Here is a 23047-nt window from a genome sequence, read left to right as displayed (position 1 = left end):
AAAAAGAATTTATCTTTTGCAAACCTCTTCTTATACTTTTATATTCTAACTAGCTGCTCAGGCTAAAAGCTTGTGGTGTATTGACTCACTTTCCTCCTTCACACTCTTGCCCGCTTTCAATCAAGTTAACTAAAATAGTCTCGACTATTCCACCTAAGTGATCATTTCCTTTTATCCCCACTGCTTTGGATTAGGTTCTCATCTCTTGACAATGTATTCAAAGTACCTACTGGGAAGTGAGTTTTCTTTTTTGTTGTTGTTTTTGTTTTTTGGTTTTTTTAAATTAATAGACTATTTTTTTAGAGCAGCTTTAGATTCACAGCACAGCTGATTGGAGAGTACAGAGAGTTCCCATATACCCCTATCCCCCCATATGCACCGCCTCCCCCCCGGACGTAAGTTTTCTAGTTGATGTCCCTCCTAACCTCTTGTCACAGAACTCTTTCCAAGAAAAATAAATCTTAAATATTCCTCTGCTTGGAAGCCATTTGACTTCACATTGAAGACTGAAGAAATGTATACTTTAAAAAATCTGGGGGCTTCCCTGGTGGCGCAGTGGTTAAGAATCTGCCTGCCAATGCAGGGGACACGGGTTCGAGCCCTGGTCTGGGAAGATCCCACATGCCACGGAGCAACTAAGCCCGTGAGCCGCAACTATTGAGCCTGCGTGTCTGGAGCCTATGCTCCACAATGGGAGAGGCCGCAACAGTGAGAGGCCCGCGCACCGCGATGAAGAGTGGCCCCCGCTTGCCGCAACTAGAGAAAGCCCTTGCACAGAAACAAAGACCCAACATAGCCAAAAATTAATTAATTAATTAATTAATTAAAATAATAACTCTGATAATGTTTAAAAAAAAATCTGCTACTAGAGAACTAATACAAGCTTTGATTCAAACACATTGGAGTGCTCATCTGTTCAGAATACTCTGTGTCTCCCTTTTTGCTTGAAACAACAGGCTCTGAATCCCCTTTTCAGCTTTATTCAGAACAGCTCTACTTTCCTCTTTTACTTTCACACTTCAAATTCTCTTAAAAGAGTTATGCTTATTTGGAAAAAGAAAGACTGAAATCAGTGTTCTAAACTGCATTTTGCCACAATGAATGACGTTTGATAGGAACAGTTAGGAAATCAGTACCATCAACTGGGACCTGTAGACTTCCTGCTTTTCATTGTCATTAATAGTAGGATACTACAAATCTGTAAAACTCTAAACTGTATATCAGAAACTTAAACTAGTTTTTAATTGTAAAATTCACACGTTTGTGGTTAACATTAAGTAATTATTTAATATACATGCATTTATAATGCTTAACTGCTTTCACAATTTCATAATAAAGGGTCGGTATTTATAACATAAATGTTTCCTCACTCCAGATGTAACTACTGTTATCCCTTGTCTATCTTCCCAGAAATTTTTATTGGCTGTAAGTCTCTCTAAAAATTAAATAGTACTAAAATATGGTTTTGTGTTCTTTTAATTAAAAGGTTAGGAACTACTTAAAGGTGATAGTGGTATATTTTTTTTAAAATTTTATTGGAATATAGTTAATTTACAATGTTGTGTTAGTTTCAGCAAAGTGAATCAGTTATACATATACATATATCCACTCTTTTTTAGATTCTTTTCCCATATAGGTCATTACAGAGTATTGAGTAGAGTTCCTTTTGCTAATAGGAATAAGTAGGTCCTTATTAGTTATCTGTTTTATATATAGTAGTGTGTATATGTCAATCCCATTCTCCCAGTTTATCCCTTCTCCCTCCTTTCCCCCCTGGTAGCCATAAGTTTGTTTTCTACATCTGTGACTCCATTTCTGTTTTGTAAATAAATTCATTTGTGTCATTTTTTTAGATTCCACGTGTAAGTGATATCATATGATCTTTGTCTGACTGACTTCACTTAGTATGATAATCTCTAGGTCCATCCATGTTGCTGCAAATAGCATTATTTCATTCTTTTTTATGACTGAGTAATATTCCATTGTATATAAGTACCACATCTTCTTTATCCATTCATCTGTCGATGGACATTTAGGTTGCTTCCGTGCCTTGGCTATTGTAAATAATGTTGCTATGAACATTGGGGTGATAGTGATAGATATTAATTGGAAACTGTTGCAACTATCAAGATTGGCTGCAAACTTGGACATAGCAAGTCTCCTACCACTGTACACTATGATATTTTATAGTCACTTAACTATATATTTATTTCCATGTCCTTGGGGATTGACAGATGACAAACTTTTTTTTTCAATATAGAAATTGTCAAATGTCTACAAGGATAGAGAATGGTATAATGAATGCCCATGGCCTCAATAGTTAGCTCCAGGTGGCCATTCTTGTTTCTATATCTCTGGTCCCTCTCCCCCTCCCATTTTGAAACAAATCCTGGATCTTATTGTATCTCTAAATCTTAATTTTGATCTTGGTATTATAATGAAATATTGGTTTAAACTTTATTTCTCAGCCATCTTGTAAATCTACCAGGGGTGAGAAGACAATTCTCTACCCAGCTAGATGAAGCCCTTCTATTATAACATTTTGGCTATTGGGCAAGGAAGAAGTGGACTTAACTTTTTGAAGAAAATAACACATTTTATCAGGTTAAGGATTCTTAAAAATATCATTTGAGCTAGAGACATCCCAACTCAAAGCTGCTTCATGTTTTTTTAGCCAGTTGCATGGATTAATTTTTTTTTTTTAACATTTTGATCTATAGGAATCCTATGAGGATGGTTGTGAGGATTATCCCACTTTGTCAGAATATGTTCAGGATTTTTTGAATCATCTTACAGAGCAGCCTGGCAGTTTTGAAACTGAAATTGAACAGTTTGCAGAGACACTGAATGGCTGGGTTACAACAGATGATGCTTTGCAAGAACTTGTGGAACTCATCTATCAACAGGTAGGTTGGCTAATAGCATGGGGCAGTCACTGGATAGCTTCCTTGATGCCCGAAGGTGGTGGCTTCTCCTTGAGGGGGGCCAGGGACATGTTCACCAGCCTCCACACTCCTTGACTCTTTATGGTTCATGAGAGCTTTTAAGTCCCTGTTGTACAGAATTTCTGTAGTTAGGGATCCAGGACTAGAGCCAGACTGCAAATTTTCCTGTGTAGCCAAGGCTCTGTACAGGCAGTTAGAAGGAGCTTTGGACACTTCTGAGGACACTACATGAGTATCATGCCTTTTTTCCAAACCTCTGTTTTATAAAGATCTGCCATTATTGGAGTAGGGGAGAAAAAAAGTCATGGGAGAACTTTTTTGCCTCATAAATGATTCTTTATTTAAAAAAAAAAAAAAAAAAAAAGGACCACAAAACACCTTGATTTAAGTCTTAACATTTCTGCTTGTCTTTAAAAATGTCAAGGATTTACATCTCAATTCCTTTAAAAAATCTAATGTCAGTCTAGGTTGTTCACACAAAGTTTAGTTTTAATTCTAGCATATTGGTCATTAACACATTAACGCTATTTTAAGGGGGAAAAAATAGACAACACTCAATTTTGAAGACAAATTTAAGGTCAGTGAGGAGACTGGCCAGAAACAGAGTAGGAGATAAACGCCACCAAAGGTTATATTTCTGTTTCAGTCATTGCTGAAAGAGCAGCTCAAACTTGGAATATATGTAAGGGTGACTTATGATAGCAGGTTGTTTTTTTGTGTTTTCGTAATCCTACCTAGTGTTTCATTTGACTACTTTTCCAGTTTGTTCTACATTGTTACTGGACCCCAGTATTACCTGGCTAACTCTTAGATTTCTGAAAATGCCTGAGGTTTTAGGAAGATAGAACTGCTCTATTTATCCTGATTCCTACTTTTGCCATCTAAATGGATTAAAAAGGAATATTAGATAAGAAAATGGAAGAATTTTACTTTTTTCTTTTTGCTTTTCTGGCTCTATTTAGTTTCAGCCCTTCAATAGGCTGCTTGATTATAGTTCTTATATCAGAATTATATTATTATTATAGTTCTTATTATGCTCATATTATATCAGGGTTGGTTAGAAAGGCTCTAACCTAACAAACTACAATTTCTGTGATTGTCTCAAAGCCAACGCTTCAAAGATGTACTTAGTATTATTTTAAGTTCTAACATTCTATGGTCAGTGATATAGATTTACCAACAGTTCTTAAATTTCATTGAGGGAATTTACTCATAGCAACTAACGAGAGAAGACCTATTGTTTAAAAAAAAAAAAAGGCAGATTAAACGTACATATTCAATTTTGATTCCTCACCAAATACTATTAAAATGACAGTGTGGGGATTTTAAAACACCAAAAGCCCATAAGGACTTATACGGCGAAAGGAGATAGAAGTACCCTCTTTGGAGACTAGAACACAGATGGGTGAGTGGTAACTGACCTGGCGGATTTTTTAAAAAGTTGAATTCCAAGCCAGTGGGGAAAGTCGAGAATCGCCCTGATTTATGATGCAGAATCTCCAGAAAGGTTCTAGGATAAGGATGGAATGAGGCTAAAAAGATTGCTTGAAAATCTAAAAAAATTAGACTGTCTAGATCTTTTTGCACTGAGTAACCAGTTTGAAGTTTTATCATAATCCTTCTTGAAGTTCTTGAAGGAGGTACTCCACCAAAAGGACGATTTAAGGATGAAGACATGGGAACTAGGAAACAGGGAATTTTACAGGAGAGGCTAAGTGAATCATCCAGATGATGGTGAAAGGAGATCCCAAGATAGTAGCCATGCACATAGTAGGCCTACAGGTACAAGGCTTCGCTGGAATCGGGCAGAATGCTCCAGGAAAGACTTCCCTGGTAAGATGAGCGCACTCCCTTATGTTTGAAGATATTAAGAAGAACAAACTAATGAGAAGTCAGTGAGAAATAATATTTAAAAAGTAGAAAAAATTAAGTCTAGGGAAAACAAGCTTGTGCAAGAGAGGAGAAATCAGCATAATACATGGTACAGCTGTAAAGGGAAACACAAAACTAATTTTAAAAATCACGGTGTATCTATAGTTATACCATAGTAAAATGAAGTAAGGTTAAACAGGGTGTAAAGTAAATGCTCATCTTCCTTCGTGGGGAGCTAGTAAGAAATGGCTAAACTCAAATCATGGAGCATGGAGATACGGAGGTTAAAACCTTTTCAGCTGAAAGAATTGAAAGTGGTTGTCTATGGAAGTAAAATTGAGGTATAGCAGGGAAGCAGGAAACTTTAATGACCAGCCTTGTTGTCTTTAAATTTACTTTAAATTTTAAAAGTAAAGGAAAACAGGCAATGCCAATAATGGGAAAAGTATAAATTTTGAATTTCAAGTCTTTTGGGGTACCAGATGCACATACATGAATGTCGGGAGAAATCAGTCTTTCTTCCGTGCTGAGAAATGTACAGGGTCCTGTGTGAGCAAGGAAATAATTAGAAATACAAAGTTCTAATTATAAAGTACTTACTCCATGCCAGGCAATGCTAAACACTTGACCTGTAGTTAACTCATTCAATCCTCAGTGGTTGCAAGGTATTACTCTTATCGCCATTTTATACATAGCTTAACAGAGGTTAAATGACTTGTCTAAGGTTGCACATGAGTAACTAGACCCAACATAGGATTGGAGGGGCATCAGGCCATTTGTTAGATCTAGACTCTGGTTAACTGCTACCTTTGTGAGACTGGCCAAGTCCCTTAACCTCTTAATGTGTGTGTTCTACTGTTCTTTTAAAACTGCAGTGAAAGTTAAACTTCCTGAGTATTTCTTTGGCTATGTCACACAGTCTTTGATACTCAGTGTTTTTCCACTGTCTTCTTATTAAAAATAGCTTATTTCTTTTGATTTCCTCTTTTACCCCAAGCGTTTGGAGTGTTGTTGAAATGTTAATCTTTTGCATCAGGTACCATTAATCACCTCTTTAGGAATCAAGAAACTGAAGCCCAGGGAGGTTTAGAGATATCCAGGGTCACAAAACAGGCCTGGGATTCTTGTTCTGGACTGCTAGATGCCAAAGTTGGTGCCGTCCTATTCCTGAGAAATGCCACAGATCATTAGTTTGGCAAATATACTTCATAATTGGCACTATGCAACTGGGTACATGTACATATTTTGTGCAAAAATTAGTTGGTGTAAAGAGAGATTTATCTCTTTGCTTTCTGCTAACCTCGGGTAAATGGTGGGGAGAGCTTACCTTAATGTTTTTCTTTGTACTTATTCTGGTTCTTGGTGTAAGGTTGGGAGGGAGAGTTAATATCCTTATGCCTAACAATTACAAATGACTTGTACATTTTTCTGTACAGTTTTGGGGGCAGGAATGTTTTTCCTCTTTAGAATATTGCTGTTAAGTGTTTGCATTAATAACTTGATGTGTCTGTGTCATATAAAACTTTTTTCTTTTTGAAAGGCCACATCTATCCCAAATTTCTCTTACATGGGAGCTCGCCTCTGTAATTACCTGTCCCATCATCTGACAATTAGCCCACAGAGTGGCAACTTCCGCCAATTGCTACTTCAAAGGTTAGTGTGTATATATGAAATTAAAGGAAAACTACTTCTAAATGTACTAGAATTTGACCATTCTTCTTTGCTAAAGACTGTTCTTTATAGAAAGTTGCAGGGGAGAATAGGGCAAACCATTCTTTTTTTTTTTTTTTCTTTTTTAAATTAATTAATTTATTTATTTTTGGCTGCATTGGGTCTTCGTTGCTGTGCAGGGGCTTTCTTTAGTTGCAGCGAGCAGGGGCTACTCTTTGTTGTGGTGAGCGGACTTCTCATTGCAGTGGCTTCTCTTGTTGTGGAGCACGGGCTCTAGGCACGCAGGCTTCAGTAGTTGCAGCTCGCGGGCTCAGTAGTTGTGGTTCGCGGGCTCTAGAGCACAGGCTCAGTAGTTGTGGTGGACAGGCTTAGTTGCTCCGTGACATGTGAGATCTTCCTGGACCTGGGCTCGAACCCATGTCCCCTGCATTGGCAGGTGGATTCTTAACCACTGCGCCACCAGGGAAGCCCAACAGGTGGATTCTTAACCGCTGTGCCACCAGGGAAGTCCAAGGGCAGACCATTCTTATTTGTATAGTATTAAGTTTATAGTCATATATATGCCTTTTTCTTATAATGGTCTCTGCCTTTGGTTTTGTGCCTAGAAAGGCCTTTTCCTTTTCCAAGATCTTAAAAATGGTTACTTTACATATTTTTTAGTACTTTTGGCTTGAGTAAGGATCTAATTTCATTTATTGCCACATGTTTAACCAATTTTTCCCATACCACTTTTTTGAATGATCCATTCCTTATTAGAACTGCTGCCTTTATCACACTACATCCTTATATTTGCATTGATTCTGGACTTTCATTATATTCCATTCATTACTTGTTCTCTTCCTGTTTTATTACCAGGCTATTAAAAAACTCATTTTTTCACAACTAGTCTAGTTAGTTCCCCATTCGTGTGTGTGTGTGTGTAGTCTTCTTTGCTATTCTTGCATGCTTATTTTCTCTGAACTTTAGAATCAGCATGTGAAATTACACAAATGTTGTTATTTATTTATGTTTTGGGATGACATTGAATTAATGAGCTAATGTAGGGAAATGAATTTTCTTATAATCTGAGTTCTTTTATTCAATAACAAGGTTGTCTTTGAGTTTATTAGAGTTTGCCTGCTAGTTCTTTAAAGATACTTTTAATGGTTGCAAAGTATTCCATCGTGTGGTTAAACTGCACTGGAACAGAATAAAGATTCCAAAAGTACACTCCAGAGACACTTGAAAATTAAGCTTTTAACGAAGGTGACACTTCAGATACATAAGTAAAAGACAAATTGTGCTGCTGACATAACTGGCTAGTCGTTTGGGGGGAAAAAAAACAAAGATGGGTTCCTGTCTTATTCTTTACACCAAAATATATTTCAAATATAAAACTAAAACAGTAAATACTAGGGGAAAAAATGACAAACAAAAATATTAGGTTGGCAAAGCCTTTTTAAGCAAGACATGATACCTGCAGGCCCTAAAACAAGAGATTAAACTTAATTTCATATAGATTATAATATTGGAGGGGTCATAAATTTATAAGAAGTGAAGTAAAAATAGGGACATTTGTAACACATGGCAGTGAGCTCATTTATTTAATATGAAAAGAGGGGCCTCTTAGGAATGAGTAAGAAAAAGGCCAAAAATATTTCTATTTTTAATAGAAGTATTTGGAATGACTCTGGATAGGTGCAGTTTGGAAAAATATAAATGACAAAGTTACAAAGATATCTAACCTTACATAATAATTAAAGTACAAATTATAGCTTCTGGAAAGATGTGAAAGTTGGTACTTTGAGGAGGTAGGATGGCAGAAAGGCTTGCTTATCTTCCCTTGTGCTACTCACCCCTGGCTCTGCCTTAGAGTTACCTAGAGACTTAAAATGGGGCTAAGCCCCCAGTCTTGGAAATTCTGATATAATTAGACTGAAGGAGAGCGTGGGCATGGTTTATAAATCTCCCCAAGTGATTCTACTGTGTAGTCATGGTTGAGAATCACTCTTCTGGCTCTTTTGACTCTCTATCCCCTGTGTGTGCTTCTCTAGTACTAGGATACTGTCAAAGCTATCAGCACGGAAAAACACTAATCATATAACAAGTGAAAAGGTCATAATTCTGTTAACTTAAAAATGTAGAATACTTTGAAACCAATAGAAGTTACCTTCACAGCAGTTATTTCTGGGCTGCAGTGTCTTTATTCTTTATATTTTTCTGTTTTAACCTTTTTGAAATAGCCATGTATTGCTTTTATAATTGAAAATCTTTAGCTTAAAGTTTTAGAGTCTTTCACCTAGATAATCAACCATGTACAAGGGTAGGAATTTGCATTTGTACATACATTAACATATATTAATATATAATCTAATAGACATGGCGTTGATAAAACAAAAAGGTCATTTCATCGAAGCTCTTACCAGAAAAGTCGTAAAAGGAAGGACAGAAAGGAAAGCAGCCAGCAAGGTGCTTGGATAACTGAATTGGCATTAATTAACTGATCCTTTCCATTATTAATCAGTGTTCTATTTATAGATATCCCAACTTTTTTTCTGATGAGGAATTAACTTAGTATGTATGAGAAGATAACCAATATCTTTCCACGTCTGACTCAAACAGCAGATGTTACTCATTTAATATAGCTTGTAAGCATTGGCACAATAAGCTAAGCTGGGTTCATGATTGATACGTAAACTGAACCAAGGTAAATTCTTGGACAACAAATGACTTTTTCTTTAGGTTCTTTTTGAAAATTTTTTAAATTGGTACCTCAGGTATGAAAGCCATTAAGCCTTCATAAGCTGCTCCCTTGGTCTTTAAAAGGAGAACTATCAAAATCAGTTTTATAAAACACATGACTTTTCTAGCATGTTCTTACACCTTATCAATAAAAATTTAAAAATCTTTAACACCAAAATGGTGAGCATTAAAAGTACATTTTAAAAATTCGTTTTAGTAACAGTAGCTGACACCATAGTTCACTGGTATAGACAATGACAGGCTTATTGTGATTATTTTAGATAATAAGAACTATGTAAGCTCTAAGGTGAATGGACCAAGTCAGGGAGAAATCAAACAAGGGAAAATTAATTGACTCCTTTAGTCTCTATTAGAAACAAAGACCCAAACAAAGACCAAATTAATTGCCTTCTATGTTTCTATGTGGTTTCAACTGGGGACTTCTCCTCTTACTTGACTTCTCTGATTTGTATAATAGAAATTATAAGAATAATGGGCTTAATAAGAATTCATTTTCAGCTTAGTTGGACGTCGTCTGTATTTATATATATATTTTAAAGCTCTGTTCAAAGTTCGTATTTCAGCAAGAGCAGAATATTTTAGAGATACTTCGCATAAAAACAGTGCTTTCTTAAAAAGCCTATGACGCAATAAATAAGGTGAGGCAGTGAGGTATTTTTGTTTTGTTTTTAGTGCCAATGTATAGCGAACCTCATGAAATCTGCAGCTGTAACTTGTTACAATTTGTTCTAGTAATAGGTTTATTTTCAACTATTCTTATCAGTTTCTTAAAACTAGGAATCTTTGTATGAAAAGATAATACATATTCTGATCACTACAATAGACAGGAACACTTTTTATTTCAGAAAATCAGAGTGTTGGTGCATTGTACTTGTCTCTCTATTGCTTGTGAACAACCAAACTGACAAATGGTCATCTTGTTTGACTATTTAAAAAACAAAGCAATGTGAGATTACAAAAGGTATGTCTTTATTAGATGTCGGACTGAATATGAAGTTAAAGATCAAGCTGCAAAAGGGGATGAAGTGACTCGAAAACGATTCCATGCATTTGTACTCTTTCTGGGAGAACTTTATCTTAACCTGGAGGTGAGGAGAAATTTTTCTTTTTAGTACTGACAAAGCCTGAGAATATAAATTGATCTCAATAAGGGATTTGTGTTTACTCTTTTATGACATTAATAGTGAAATGGGGTATAAAGAAAATAGTCTCAGTACCTACTCACGGTAGTATCTGTCCTCAAATGGAACATATGTACCATTTTGTCTTCCTATTCATGGGCGGTGTTGGGAGATAGTTACTAAGCATTTTAAAGTCTTTATGTACTTTTGGAAAGCCATGGTTTACATGTGATTTCAAGCTTTTGGAACACAGACAATCACACCTTTTTGAATCCTTGTATCATAAATATTAGCACATTTAGTGTGTTGACTTTCAGATGGTGACCCAAAAGCAACTTGCCCCACAGAGCATAAAACTTTGAAGAGAGGAGAGACTAGAGTTTCTGTGTTTTTTGTTTGGTTTTTTTCACCTAATTCACCTACAGTAGTTCTTTTTGGTCCTATTTTATATATTAATCTTCTATATAGAATGTATTTGTGCAAAGTCTACAGCTAAATTGGTGGTATACTTGAGTATATGCTTGTTGGTAGGCAACATAAGTGCTGAATATTACTTTGTAATGGATTTGCTTGAATTTTTTTTTTTTTCGACTAGTTAGTCCCAGATATCGGTATACCTTCTTAAACCCTGATTTGAGGACTTAGTATTGTAAATACCTCTGAAAAGACACACGAATCCACCGTCAAATGTACGTCTCAGTCAATACATCTAAAAGGTCTTTGTCCAGTCTCGTGCCTAATTTACTATCCCTTTTTACCACAGATGGCCTTAATTTTTTAAAAAAATCTCATGCCTTAATCTTTCTCAGTTTATTTTTGTATAAGCCAAATAAGAGCACCAATATAAAATGGACCTTAAATGAATTGTCACTTTAAGAACGCAGTTGAACTTCCTATGTAGAAGTCATGATGATATGTGTGGTGGGAGTTATAAAGATAAGGCATGGCTCCTGAACCTACAGTTCTTCAAGCCAGAGAGCTGAGATACATATTCCATTCTGGTGCAAGTTAGAGTACTTTTAAATAGTATAAAAAGCAGAAAAAAGCTCTGCGTTCCCAAAAAGGTGTTAATAGGCTAGAGACTGCTTTATGAAGCAGTAATATTAAAGGAGGCTTAAATTATCCTGACCATATGTTTTGTATTGTTTAACTTAAAACACTTATTTTGCCATCACTTTGTTAGACCATTTGTATATCTGTGTTATATTTTGGCATAGTTGCTTTTCATTTTCTTTTCCCCAAAAGATCAAAGGAACAAATGGACAGGTTACAAGGGCAGACATTCTTCAGGTCGGTCTTCGGGAGTTGCTGAATGCCCTCTTTTCTAATCCTATGGATGACAACTTAATTTGTGCAGTAAAATTACTGAAGGTAGGTTTTACTTATTTTTTTTCTTAAAATGTAACTGTTTCATCCCTTTAGTGTATAATTTAAAGGAAGGAAAGTACATATAATACACAAATAGATCCGAGAGTAAGTTATTTAAGTTAAATATTGACATTTTACTTTACTCTCGAATTTAAATATTGGAAAGGCAATATATACTTATTGTTTAATATAAGAAGCAAAATTTAGAAGTGAAAAATGGAAGTCCTTCACTCCACCCCATACGTAAAGTCCCTTTCCTTCCTTTCCTCTATCTGCATGTGTGCTCTCATAAGATCTTACTCTGTTGTGGCTTGCTTTCTTACCACCAAATGAAGATCTTGGATTTTTGCATGGCTCTTTCTTCAGTAGCTTCCCAGTGTTCCATTGTATGCATGCACATTGTTTATCCATTCCATCCTTGAACAGTTATTTTCAGTTTAGCCACTGTAGCACTGTCAGTAATCTTTCATTGTATCTTTATATATGCAGTTGTTTATGTAACTTAAATTCTTACCCACAGATTTGGTGGCTCAGTGAGCATGTATACCTTAATTTGATAAGTAATACCAAATTTCCCTTCCAAATGCTGAGCCAGAGTGTGTTCCCACCAACAGTGAATGAGTATACCTCTTTTCCCATATCCTTATCAGTGATGGATAGAATCAATCCTAGGTTTTATTTTGTCATCGTGATGAGTAAAAACAAAAACCTCATTTTAATTTGCATTTCCGTGACTAAAAGCACTAGTGAATTTAAGCCTTTTTTTGTTTGTAAGCCATTTTTTGTTTCTGTGAATTACCTGTTTATATCCTTAACTCATTTTTTCCTGATTGTGTTTTTTAAATTCTAAGTTTCTATACTTGTTGGATGTTGCATATTTCAAAAAGTGATATGTTGATTAAAATTTTACAGCCTTGGTCATATAGCAAACATGCCATATAGTCATTGGCATATAAAGCCTATGATTAAACTTCTGCTATAGTTCATTCCTTTTCCCTGTCAAGAAAAAGTATAGCGATTCCTGAATATTAGATGGTAGAAAATAATTAGGAATATTTAACTTGCTAAATTCGTCTTATTTAAAGAATGCTTGAACTGCTACTAATATCTTTTTAGAATTTCTGTACTTTACTGAATTCTTTATTTTACTGATACTTGCTTTTTTAGTTGACAGGGTCAGTTTTAGAAGATGCCTGGAAGGAAAAAGGAAAGACTGACATGGAAGAAATTATTCAGAGAATTGAAAATGTTGTCCTAGACGCAAATTGCAGCAGGTAGGAAAAGAAGTAATATAGGTAGCCAGTAGATCTCAATTCCTTGCTTTTTCTTTGGGGTTGTTTTTAATCTGTTGTGCTTCATCAGAATACTCTTTATAGATCTACAGAAATTTTTTTTTTACCTATGGCTTCTGCTCACCTAGCCACTTTTCTTCAATTATGCTTATCAATGGAAGAAGTTAAGATATTCCTGTGGGAATATGAGTCCATTAAAAAATAAAATGCTTAATACTTTAAAGTTCAATAAATATTTGGGTAAAGTACCACTATAAGTCCAGTTGGAGGTATAAACGTGTTAGCAGGATCACACTGCCTTTAAGAACCATATATAGCCACAGTTACATGGAATAAATTTCAAGCCTGTCTTAAAAAAAAAAAAAGACAACAGGAGCCAGGCAGTGGGGTGCGAGCATGTAGACTTCACCTCGGTGCATAGGAGAGCAGTTCAGACCCTCCGGACAGTGCTGGATGCCATTGACCAGATGTGGCTCTCAGAGGCGAGGACTTGGCTCCTCAGCGGGCGGCAGTGAGGGCGTCTGGCCTCAGTAAAGCAGAACCACTGCCAAGCATAGCGAGGCCCAGTAAAGGTCTGAAGGCGCTCCTCTGAAGTCCCCCTACCTCCCGTGGAGCCCACCCAGGCACCCCGTCCACAGCAACATCAGTGAGAATCGAAGGTATGGAGACCTCGCTGGAGATTAGCTACCCTCCTGTGAGAGTCTGAGGATACTATTACCAGAGCTCTGCCCTTTTGGAAGGAAGAAATAGTTTCCCAGATCAAGGAGAGGAAAGGGGTATTGACTGTAGCCCATGGCATCAACCTCCAGCGGCATTGTCAAGCAGAGAGGGTCTCTGAAGAGGTGGTCATGGAGCTGAGCCTGCTGACTATGAATTGGACCAGAACAGGAAGCCCATCAAGCCTGTGCAGTTCCCAGGGAATGAGGAGACTGTGTGTAAAGCCATGGAGGCTGTGGCTGCCCAGGGCAAGGCCAAGAAGTGAGGGCGAGCAGCAGACCAGCTACTCCCAAGGACACCCTCCCTGCCCATCCCATTCCTCTGCACTTCTCCCCTACCCATATCAAACTGACCACATCTGTGAGCTGTAGCTCCAGATGGGGACTAGTGGCTCCCAATTTCATATTAGCCATTTTTTTCTCTTGCACCCACTCCCTTCATGCAGTCTAGCCAGAATGGCACCTCGGGGGCAGGGTTGTCAGTCCAAGCAAGGGAAGACTCGTCCAAGAGTGTGGACAGGAAGTAATTCAGGGGGGTTAGCGAATGCTTTGTTCATTACTAAGGACCTGCTTGAGTACGGGATGGGGGAACCATGTTAAGGCGTGACCAGCGAGGGAAAGCAAGAGAGCCTATTTATGTTCCCAGGGGCCAGTCCTCTATTATTCTGTAGTCAGGTGACGGGGTGGCTCTAGTCATTCCAGTGGAGAATGAATGTAATATGCGTGGCAATTCAAACAAATATTTCCTCCCTGGCTCCAGAAGATCGGGATCAATCCTGAATGTTTATGTGTTGTATTTACTTTTACAAAAAAGTATATAATTTTTTTTTTAATTTTAAATTTTTTTTAACATCTTTATTGGAGTATAATTGCTTTACAATGTGTTAGTTTCTGCTGTATTACAAAGTGAGTCAGCTATATGTATACATATATCCCCATATCTCCACCCTCTTGCGTCTCCCTCCCACCCTCCCTATCCCACCCCTCTAGGTGGTCACAAAGCGCTGAGCTGATCTCCCTGTGCTATGCAGCTGCTTCCCACTAGCTATCTATTTTACATTTAATAGTGTGTATATGTCAGTGCTACTCTCACTTCGTCCCAGCTTTCCCTTCCCCCTCCCCGTGTCCTCAAGTCCATTCTCTACGTCTGCGTCTTCATTCCTGTCCTGCCCCTAGGTTCATCAGAACTTTTTTTTTTTTTTTTTTTTAGAGTCTACATAAATGTGTTAGCATATGGTATTTGTTTCTCTCTTTCTGACTTACTTCACTCTGTATGACAGACTCTACATCCATCCACCTCACTACAAATAACTCAATTTCATTTCTTTTTATGGCTGAGTAATATTCTATTATATATATGTGCCACATCTTCTTTATCCATTCATCTGTCGATGGACCCTTAGATTGCTTCCATGTCCTGGCTATTGTAAATAGTGCTGCAATGAACATTGTGGTACATGTCTCTTTTTGAAATATGGTTTTCTCAGGGTGTATGCCCAGTAATGGGATTGCTGGGTCGTATGGTAGTTCTAGTTTTAGTTTTTTAAGGAACCTCCATACTGTTTTCCATAGTGGCTGTATCAATTTACATTCCCACCAACAGTGTAGGAGGGTTCCTTTTTCTCCACACCCTCTCCAGCATTTATTGTTTGTAGATTAAAAAATTATATAATTAAAAGAAAACCTTCTGGGGTTTCTGATGGCTATTGAAATATTCCCACATGTGATCAGAAAATAAGCCATTCCTTACACCAACATGGGATAAGCTCCTTGAGTTCTAAGGTGTAGGAGTTCATCCTCTCGTGTGTGTTAGAATCCCTCCGCTGCCTTATCATTTTATGGCAGTGAAATGCCTCTTGATCACGTCCAAGTGTGTCTTTCACTGTGCCAGATTTCTGAATCATGTTCCAGTTGCTTGGCCTTTCACTTGGGCCCAGTACTCATTTGAGCATAATTGTACTAAATCCTTTTTTCCAGATCAGTATAGTAAAGGAGTGATGTGCATTTTTTTAAAAAGATAAATTTGTGTTATTATAGGAAATGTCTAGAATATCAAAGCATGTTAAATTTTTGAAACAACATTTTAGGCATCTGTGATATATTAGAGCATGATAACACTTGCTCGTTTTAACTCATTTTCAACTTTTGTCTGCAGAGATGTAAAACAGATGCTCTTGAAGCTTGTAGAACTCCGGTCAAGTAACTGGGGTAGAGTCCATGCAACTTCAACATACAGGGAAGCAACACCTGAAAATGATCCTAATTATTTTATGGTATGCCAGTGTTTGCATTTTAAATTTGGTTATTGCTTGAATTCAATTTTGGCAATTTGTAGATAAGTTACATAAACTTATCTCAGAATTTAATACCTAATAACTCTTTTCACTGGCTTAGAGTCACATGGCAGCCATGGAAGGAATCCTCAGTGAAAGGGTAGACTAGACAAAGAGCCATTCAATGGCAAGGGAAATGAATAAGGCTTGACTTGGACTTGGGTGAGTGTAGGGATTCCTCAAAGCAGTTTTTCCAGAGAATTCATGATCAAAGGCCTGCATTTCAAACTTTTACTTGGCATTTTGTAGTAAAGTAAATTAAGAAAATGAAAATGGTTACCAGGCCAGTGATGCCCTGAAGCTCTCGACAGGATCAAACAGAAAGAAACTATGGAGGAATGCTCTTACAATCCAGTCTTGGAATTACTTAAAGAAAAAAATGGTTGAAGGGGTGGGAACCACAACGAAAAATCAGCTGACACTAAATTACAGTGCACGACACACCAAGTCACCAAGGGTGTGACAGGCGGCAGAGGGTGGGGTTAGACCCACAAGAACTTGAGATAATAGAATAGTAATCTGAAGACCATAGACTTTCCCAGTGAAATGAAAATGGCTGCTAGAAATTTAGTTTTTTGCTTGTTCTTGTATTATCAGGTACAGATGAATGAAATCAGCCATGCTCAATTAATGTGCTTTAAAAAATCAATTCTGAAATGATAACATGTTTTAATCGCTCTGATTCCTCCTAGAATGAGCCAACGTTTTATACATCTGATGGTGTTCCTTTCACTGCGGCTGATCCAGGTATGTGGTCTCAGTCATTTCCCGACCATTTTTTGGTAAGATAGTAAATTACAGAAAACCATACCCTCACTGGCACAAAGTTGTAGCTTTTTGAAGAGTTCACATCGTTCTAAAATATAGGGTAAAGGTTTGTCTCACTAGAATATTCTTATAGTTACCACTTGGAACCATTTCAGGTAGAACATTTGATTCAGTATATAGTGTCTTGTCACCCTAACAATGAAGGATTGGAAGAATCCCTCAATTAAATGCACGCATTTTTGTTTTATATTTCCTCTAATATTTTGTTTTTATCCTCTAAACCTTCAGGTAGTTACAGTGGAAGGGCAAGATGGTTGTAGTCAGCAGCTTTCATGGTACAGGTTAATACTTGCAGATACTAAGAACTGTGGATCTTATTAATATTTGGTGGGTCAGTTAATTAAAATCTAAATCTCTGCACACTTCCCCTTCCAGAAAAGAGCCGTTTATAGAATGAGTGCTTTAATTGTGATAAACAGAACTGCACTGTGAGCAAGAGAACATTTCCCCACTTTGAACAAACTTACAACCAGCTTATCAGAATTTCCCCATTTGTTTCCTCTGGATAGCAGGCACTGACTGTCCTATGCCTCGGGCACAAAGGGGTAGAAAGAAGAACCGCTTAACTTCTCAATTTTAAATTATGAAATATTCAAAAATATAAAAACCACACACAAAAAAGGGCATATTGATTCACTGTCAAGATTGAACCAATTTCACTTATCAATATATACTTGGGGTCTTTTCAAAGAAATAAAACCCTTTATAGGTAGTAATAACCATTCTCTGTTTCTATAATTGATACCTCACCTTCAAGTCCAGTCCTTCCATAACTTCCCCCCCAGAGGTAATTACTGTCCTGACATTGGTGTCCTTGTGCTGTCTTTTTACTTCATATATGGCTGTAAATGATAGGTATTACCATACACAGTAGTATTAACCTAAATGGTACCTTATTGTACACATCTTTTTGCAACTTATTTTTTATTCAGTATTTTTGGTATTCATGTTGATTGATATATATATATAGCTTTAGTTCATTCATTTTAAATGCCAAATAATAACCTACTCAGAGTAAACCACAGTTTATAGATCCCCTCCCACTTATGGATGGTTGGTTGGTCCACACTTGTTACTTCCCACAGTGCTGTGCAGACATCTTTAAGGAGCTTTGTGCACGTGCAGGAATTTATTTAGGGTAACGAAGTAGAATTGTTACGTTATAGGCTATATGCATCTTCAACTTCACTAAATGTTGCTAAACTGCTTTCCTTCATGATTATACCACTTAATATTCCCACCAGCAACATGTGAAAGTTCCTATTTCCCATTGTTGGCAACACTTATTGTTACCAGACCTATTTTTCTGTCAGTCTGATTGTACGAAATTGTAAACTTTTATTTCCCTACTAGTGGTAGTGAATTTCTTTTCATGTTTCTATTGACCTCTTGATTTCTTTGTTTGAGAATCACCTGTTTGTGTCCTTTGCCTGTATTTCTGTTGGATCATTTGTCTTTCTTATTGATTTGTTTACTGATTTGTAATTACTTACATGGCTTGGAAAGTGATCCTTAGTTTCTCCCAGTATGTGCTGTCTTTCCATTTTATGTCTTGTCACATAGAAGCTTTAAGTGTTAAAGTCCTTTTTGTGCTCTCTGTGACTTAGTTTCCTTACTATGATCAAATTCCATTGTCTTCTAAACCTTGTTGCTTTTTATATTTAGGTGTTTAATCCATCTGGCTAGTTTTTATATGTGGTAAATGGTAGGACTTAAATATTCTATAGTTACTCATCTCAGCAACAGGTCATCCTTCCTCTCTTGGATAAAACGTCCCTCTGTGTACCATGTAACTCCCTATAGATTTGTGTCTTATTCCTGTGTCCATGAATGTGGATCTTTCTTCTGTTTGTCTTGACGCCAATACTGCATTCTTAATTTTTCTTACCTACTGTAAATCTTGCTATGTCTGGTGAGACAAATTTTCCTTCTTCCCTTATTCTTTGAGGCTACCTTGATTCATTTTGGTTCTTCAGTCTTCATCTTTGTCCAATCTGTTTTTCCTACTTACTTCTAGTGACTATTTTAGGTGTAGAAATTCAATTTGGTTTTCAAACTGAATTTTGTTTCTGCATTTTGTTCAAAGTATCTTGATCTTAAAGTTTTGAGTCCTTTTTTTCTCATCATTCTAAACATGCTTATTTTTGCTTCATATTTTTGTTTTCTTTTAATTCTAACCCTACTGTTTCTAATTGTCATATACAAAATGATTACAAAAATTTCTAATTGTCATATACAAAATGATTTATGTTGTGATCTTTTTTTGCAATCTCATATTTAACTGTCTTTCTTAAACTTTCTTTGTGGAAGTGATTTCAGACTTACAGTAAAGTTATAAAAGTAAAACTGTGCAGAGAACATCCATCTATCTTTTATTCAGATGTACCTTCAGCAGTTTACTCCATTTATCATTTGTTCTCTCCACACTCACTTTTTTTTTCTAAATCATTTGAAGTTAAGCTGCATATACTATGGCCCTTCATGACTGCTCCAGCGTTTTAACTGCCTGTTTGTTTTTCTTTATGAAAACTTGTGGCTTGGATTGTAGGAACATCTCTCCAAAGGGGGGTTTATATTTGCTTGTGCCAGGAGCCACAGGGGTAATACTGGCTTGGAACAAGTTTCTATTTTCTTGTCGTAAGGATTCTTTACGTGGATAATAGAAATTTGAAGTGCAGGCCCATTGTTAAAAATTCTCTGGGGAACCAGTTTCTTCAGAGTACTTCTGTCCTCACCCCAAACCCAGGCAGAGACAAACAAGCTTCTTTGCCATCTCCCTTTGCCACCGAGGTGTTTTTCGTTTTTCCTTGGTTCACCTTTTGCTTGAAATACCAGTTCTTTGAATGTTCAGCCTTTGTGTTGGTGAGATGGACTTGGGCCATGAATTCCATCTCCCTGTTTCACATGGACTCAAGGCCTTGCTTTCTGACCTTCTGTGGGTTTTAAAATCCAAGCCCTTTGTTCTAAGACCACCTGGTCTATCAGCCTCCCAGCTGCAGTAGTTATGTATGGCTTTCAGTTCCCTTCTCGTTTCTGTCATCTGGTGACTTGATTTTGTGTGCGTGTGTGTGTGTGTGTGAACTCATTCGTACATTTAAAAGAATGTTTTATCTGTTGCCTTAAGTATTTGTTGCAGGAAGGCTTTTTAGTTAAAATTGTCTCCAAATTGCCAAGATTGGGTATCAAAATATCACTAACCCTTTAAGCTGGAATTAGAGTTTTATAGAGACTGACAATCTTGGAAAAACATGGTCTCTATCGAGTTAAATGTAATTACATCATCCTCTTGAAATTTGAGGTAGCTGTTGTTCACAAGAAACTAATTGTAAGATAACTAGTTTTAATATACACTGACCCATTTTATTATTCAGAAGTAAGGACTTCATACACACATGCTAATCTTAAAAGATACTCGGTAACTCTGCTTAAGACAGTTGGCAGATGGAGAGCTATAATATCACCTATTATTGCCTTAGAAGAGCCCAACCAAGGGAAAGTTAGTATAGCTGAAACATTTATCAGGTGTCTACGTTCCAGCTGTCTCTAAGGAGAGGGAAGAAAAGAAAATCTCCTACGCTCAGAACATTTGCTAGGTTAGCCTCCTCTGATTGAGAAACTTCAAGCAATGATGGCTCTTACCTGCTAGCCAGGTAGCTCACTTTACCTCCTTGGGAAGGAGTAATGGGGGAGCCAGAAGCTAGGAGGTTTGATTGAAATCCCTCCTTGTGGAAGGAAAAACAGTAGTATGGAAGAAACATGTTCTTCCCCAACAAGTTAGGACAATATCTTGTCTGATGGAAAGAAGCAGCAGAGAATGTAAACAGCATGCACACCGGGTGTGAAATGTACTCTGTTATGTTCATAGTGGCTTTGATTTCCATCTTATATTTAGAGGAATATTAAATATACAGTTGACCCCTGAACAACACAGGTTTGAACTGCACAGGTCTGTTTATATGTGGATTTTTTCACTAAATATGTACTACAGTACTTACACAGGGTTGGTTGAATCGCAAATACAAAGGAAACGTGCGTAAGGAGGGCGGACTAAGTTATATGTGGATTTTCAATTGTGTGGAAGGTCAATGACCCTCAAGTGCCAACTGTATAATTTATGAGCATATTTTGGGGGCGGGGAGAGATAAAGCAAGCCAATTAGAATATAAGTTTTGTAAAAGATATTCTTAAATATGTAATTGGAACCTTACTGTTACTTAAATGTATCTGCTTAAATGAAAAGGCATAATACTAAAAAAACTTTTTAGGGATAACTGGCCATTTCATATGAATATTTTTCAGCATTAAAATTTTTTATTTTTTGTAGATTACCAAGAGAAATATCAAGAGTTACTTGAAAGAGAAGACTTTTTTCCAGATTATGAAGAAAATGGAACAGATTTATCAGGGGGTGGTGATCCGTAAGTTCTGTTTAGCTGCTTTCTTTTTTGGGTTTTTTTGGGTTGTTTTTTGGGTTTTTTTGGGGGGGGGTTGTTTTGCTTTGTTTAGCCATGCCGCGCGGCTTGCCAGCATGATCTTAGTTCCCCAAGCAGGGATTGAACCCGGCCCCCCTGCAGTGGAAGTGTGGAGTCCTAACCACTGGACTGCCAGGGAATTCTCATCTTTAGCTGCTTTCTTTGTGAAATTTCTGTGGCCACAGTTTGTAGATGGAGTTTAGACTAGAAAAGATGATGAAAGAGTGTGCATTTTGATTTAATGGTGTTATAGTGGTATATATGTAGTAGTTATTTACCAAAAATTTTCAGAAAATCATATTAGAGAAAACACTATGGTTCTGAAAATTACATATAATTAAGGTGGAAAAACTATTAATGTAGCATATTCACACAGTTAGTTTTTATAAAATAGATACTATTGTTATACCTAAGACTTTAAATAAGTGACTCTAATGCTGTAAGATCTTGGGCGAGTTCTGTGCCCGTTTCTCCATCTATTAAATAGGAATAGTAGACCCCTCCTTGAGTTTTTTTGAGAACTAAATGAGATACATAAATACTTGAAACAGCCCCCTGGCACATAGTAAAAGGCTCAAAGCTTAGCTGTTAAACGATTAAAATTAAAGCACAGATAACTATATAAAAATGTTTGGACTGATAGACATATATAAATTATAGTCCTATTCTCATCTCTCAATCTTCATCTGCCATTCTTTGTAATAAAATAAAATTTTACTGTATTACTCATTTATCGTTAGATTGTACTGCATTTTGTATATGGAAGGACCAAGAACTTGTGAGGTTTAGTTCCAGTTCCGTTAACAATTCATGTGAATTTGGACAGGCTACTTAGATTCTCCTCTTCATAATTGGAGGGTGGAAATAAATTAAATCTGTGACTTCAGTTTTTCTTATCCCATCTCATGTGTTGTAGATTAAAAAAAAAAAAAAGAACCACCTTTATTCTGTCTCTAAGTAGTAACATTTTAATTATAAGTCAGTGTAAGATTTTCTAATGTTAACATACTTTTATGTACTAGTTTAATAGAAAAAAATACAGGGATGTGCTTCCAAGCACAATCAGGAAGGTTCAGCCCTGCCGAGAGTATACTACTGGAAATTAAAGTTGTCCTTGGCATTGAATTTCAGGTTATCCTCTAAAGTTTTGTTTGGTAAGCATTATATTCTCTTTGCCCTAATGAACTTGTGGCATTTCAACATATGGCCTTGTACTAGAAACGGGGGAGGAGGAAGGAGAAAGACCCATCAGCAATTGGTAGGATTGGCAAGATAGTTTTGTCACATGTTGGTAGAAAGGGTCATGGGGGGTGGGGAGACACATACTTAACTTTCATGGCTTAGTATCTTAGACATTTTCTGAATTAAAAAACATTAAACTTGTCACATTTGCTTCTTTCACAGATACTTGGATGATATTGATGATGAGATGGACCCAGAGATAGAAGAAGCTTATGAAAAGTTTTGTTTGGAATCAGAGCGTAAGCGAAAACAGTAAAATTGAGTTTCAGCATATCAATTTTATAAAGCAGTTTAGGTTATGGTGATTTAGCAGAACACAGGAAAGCAAGAAAATGTGTCACACTTATACCAAATTAAGGATGTTGAGTTATGTTACTAATGTATGCAACTTTAATTTTGTTTAACACTCTCTGCCAAAATAAACTTTATTCCCTATAACTTAAAA

General features: G+C 36.7%; 1 protein-coding gene and 1 pseudogene across 3 annotated transcripts in view; both read left to right on the top strand.

The window, feature by feature from the left end:
- Positions 1 to 23047, top strand: part of PAIP1 (poly(A) binding protein interacting protein 1) — a 28336-nt gene extending 5289 nt beyond the window's left edge. For 2 of the 3 annotated variants that reach the window (XM_007195551.3, XM_057541386.1), the window contains exons 3-11: positions 2721 to 2906; positions 6358 to 6470; positions 10207 to 10318; positions 11597 to 11722; positions 12887 to 12993; positions 15883 to 16000; positions 16753 to 16807; positions 21213 to 21306; positions 22765 to 23047. In XM_007195551.3, the coding sequence (XP_007195613.2) occupies positions 2721 to 2906; positions 6358 to 6470; positions 10207 to 10318; positions 11597 to 11722; positions 12887 to 12993; positions 15883 to 16000; positions 16753 to 16807; positions 21213 to 21306; positions 22765 to 22858 (1005 nt within the window). In that variant the 3' untranslated portion in view covers positions 22859 to 23047. The remainder of the gene's footprint in view (positions 1 to 2720; positions 2907 to 6357; positions 6471 to 10206; positions 10319 to 11596; positions 11723 to 12886; positions 12994 to 15882; positions 16001 to 16752; positions 16808 to 21212; positions 21307 to 22764) is intronic. The other variant, XM_057541385.1, reaches the window with a different exon arrangement.
- Positions 13166 to 15670, top strand: LOC130707033 (phosphoglycerate mutase 1-like; annotated as a pseudogene).

The sequence above is a fragment of the Balaenoptera acutorostrata genome, chromosome 2, assembly GCF_949987535.1.
Source record: "Balaenoptera acutorostrata chromosome 2, mBalAcu1.1, whole genome shotgun sequence".
NCBI classification, from domain to species: domain Eukaryota; kingdom Metazoa; phylum Chordata; class Mammalia; order Artiodactyla; family Balaenopteridae; genus Balaenoptera; species Balaenoptera acutorostrata.
The sequence above is the reverse complement of the archived record's forward strand: the minus strand, read 5'-3'. Positions and strand labels throughout refer to the sequence as shown.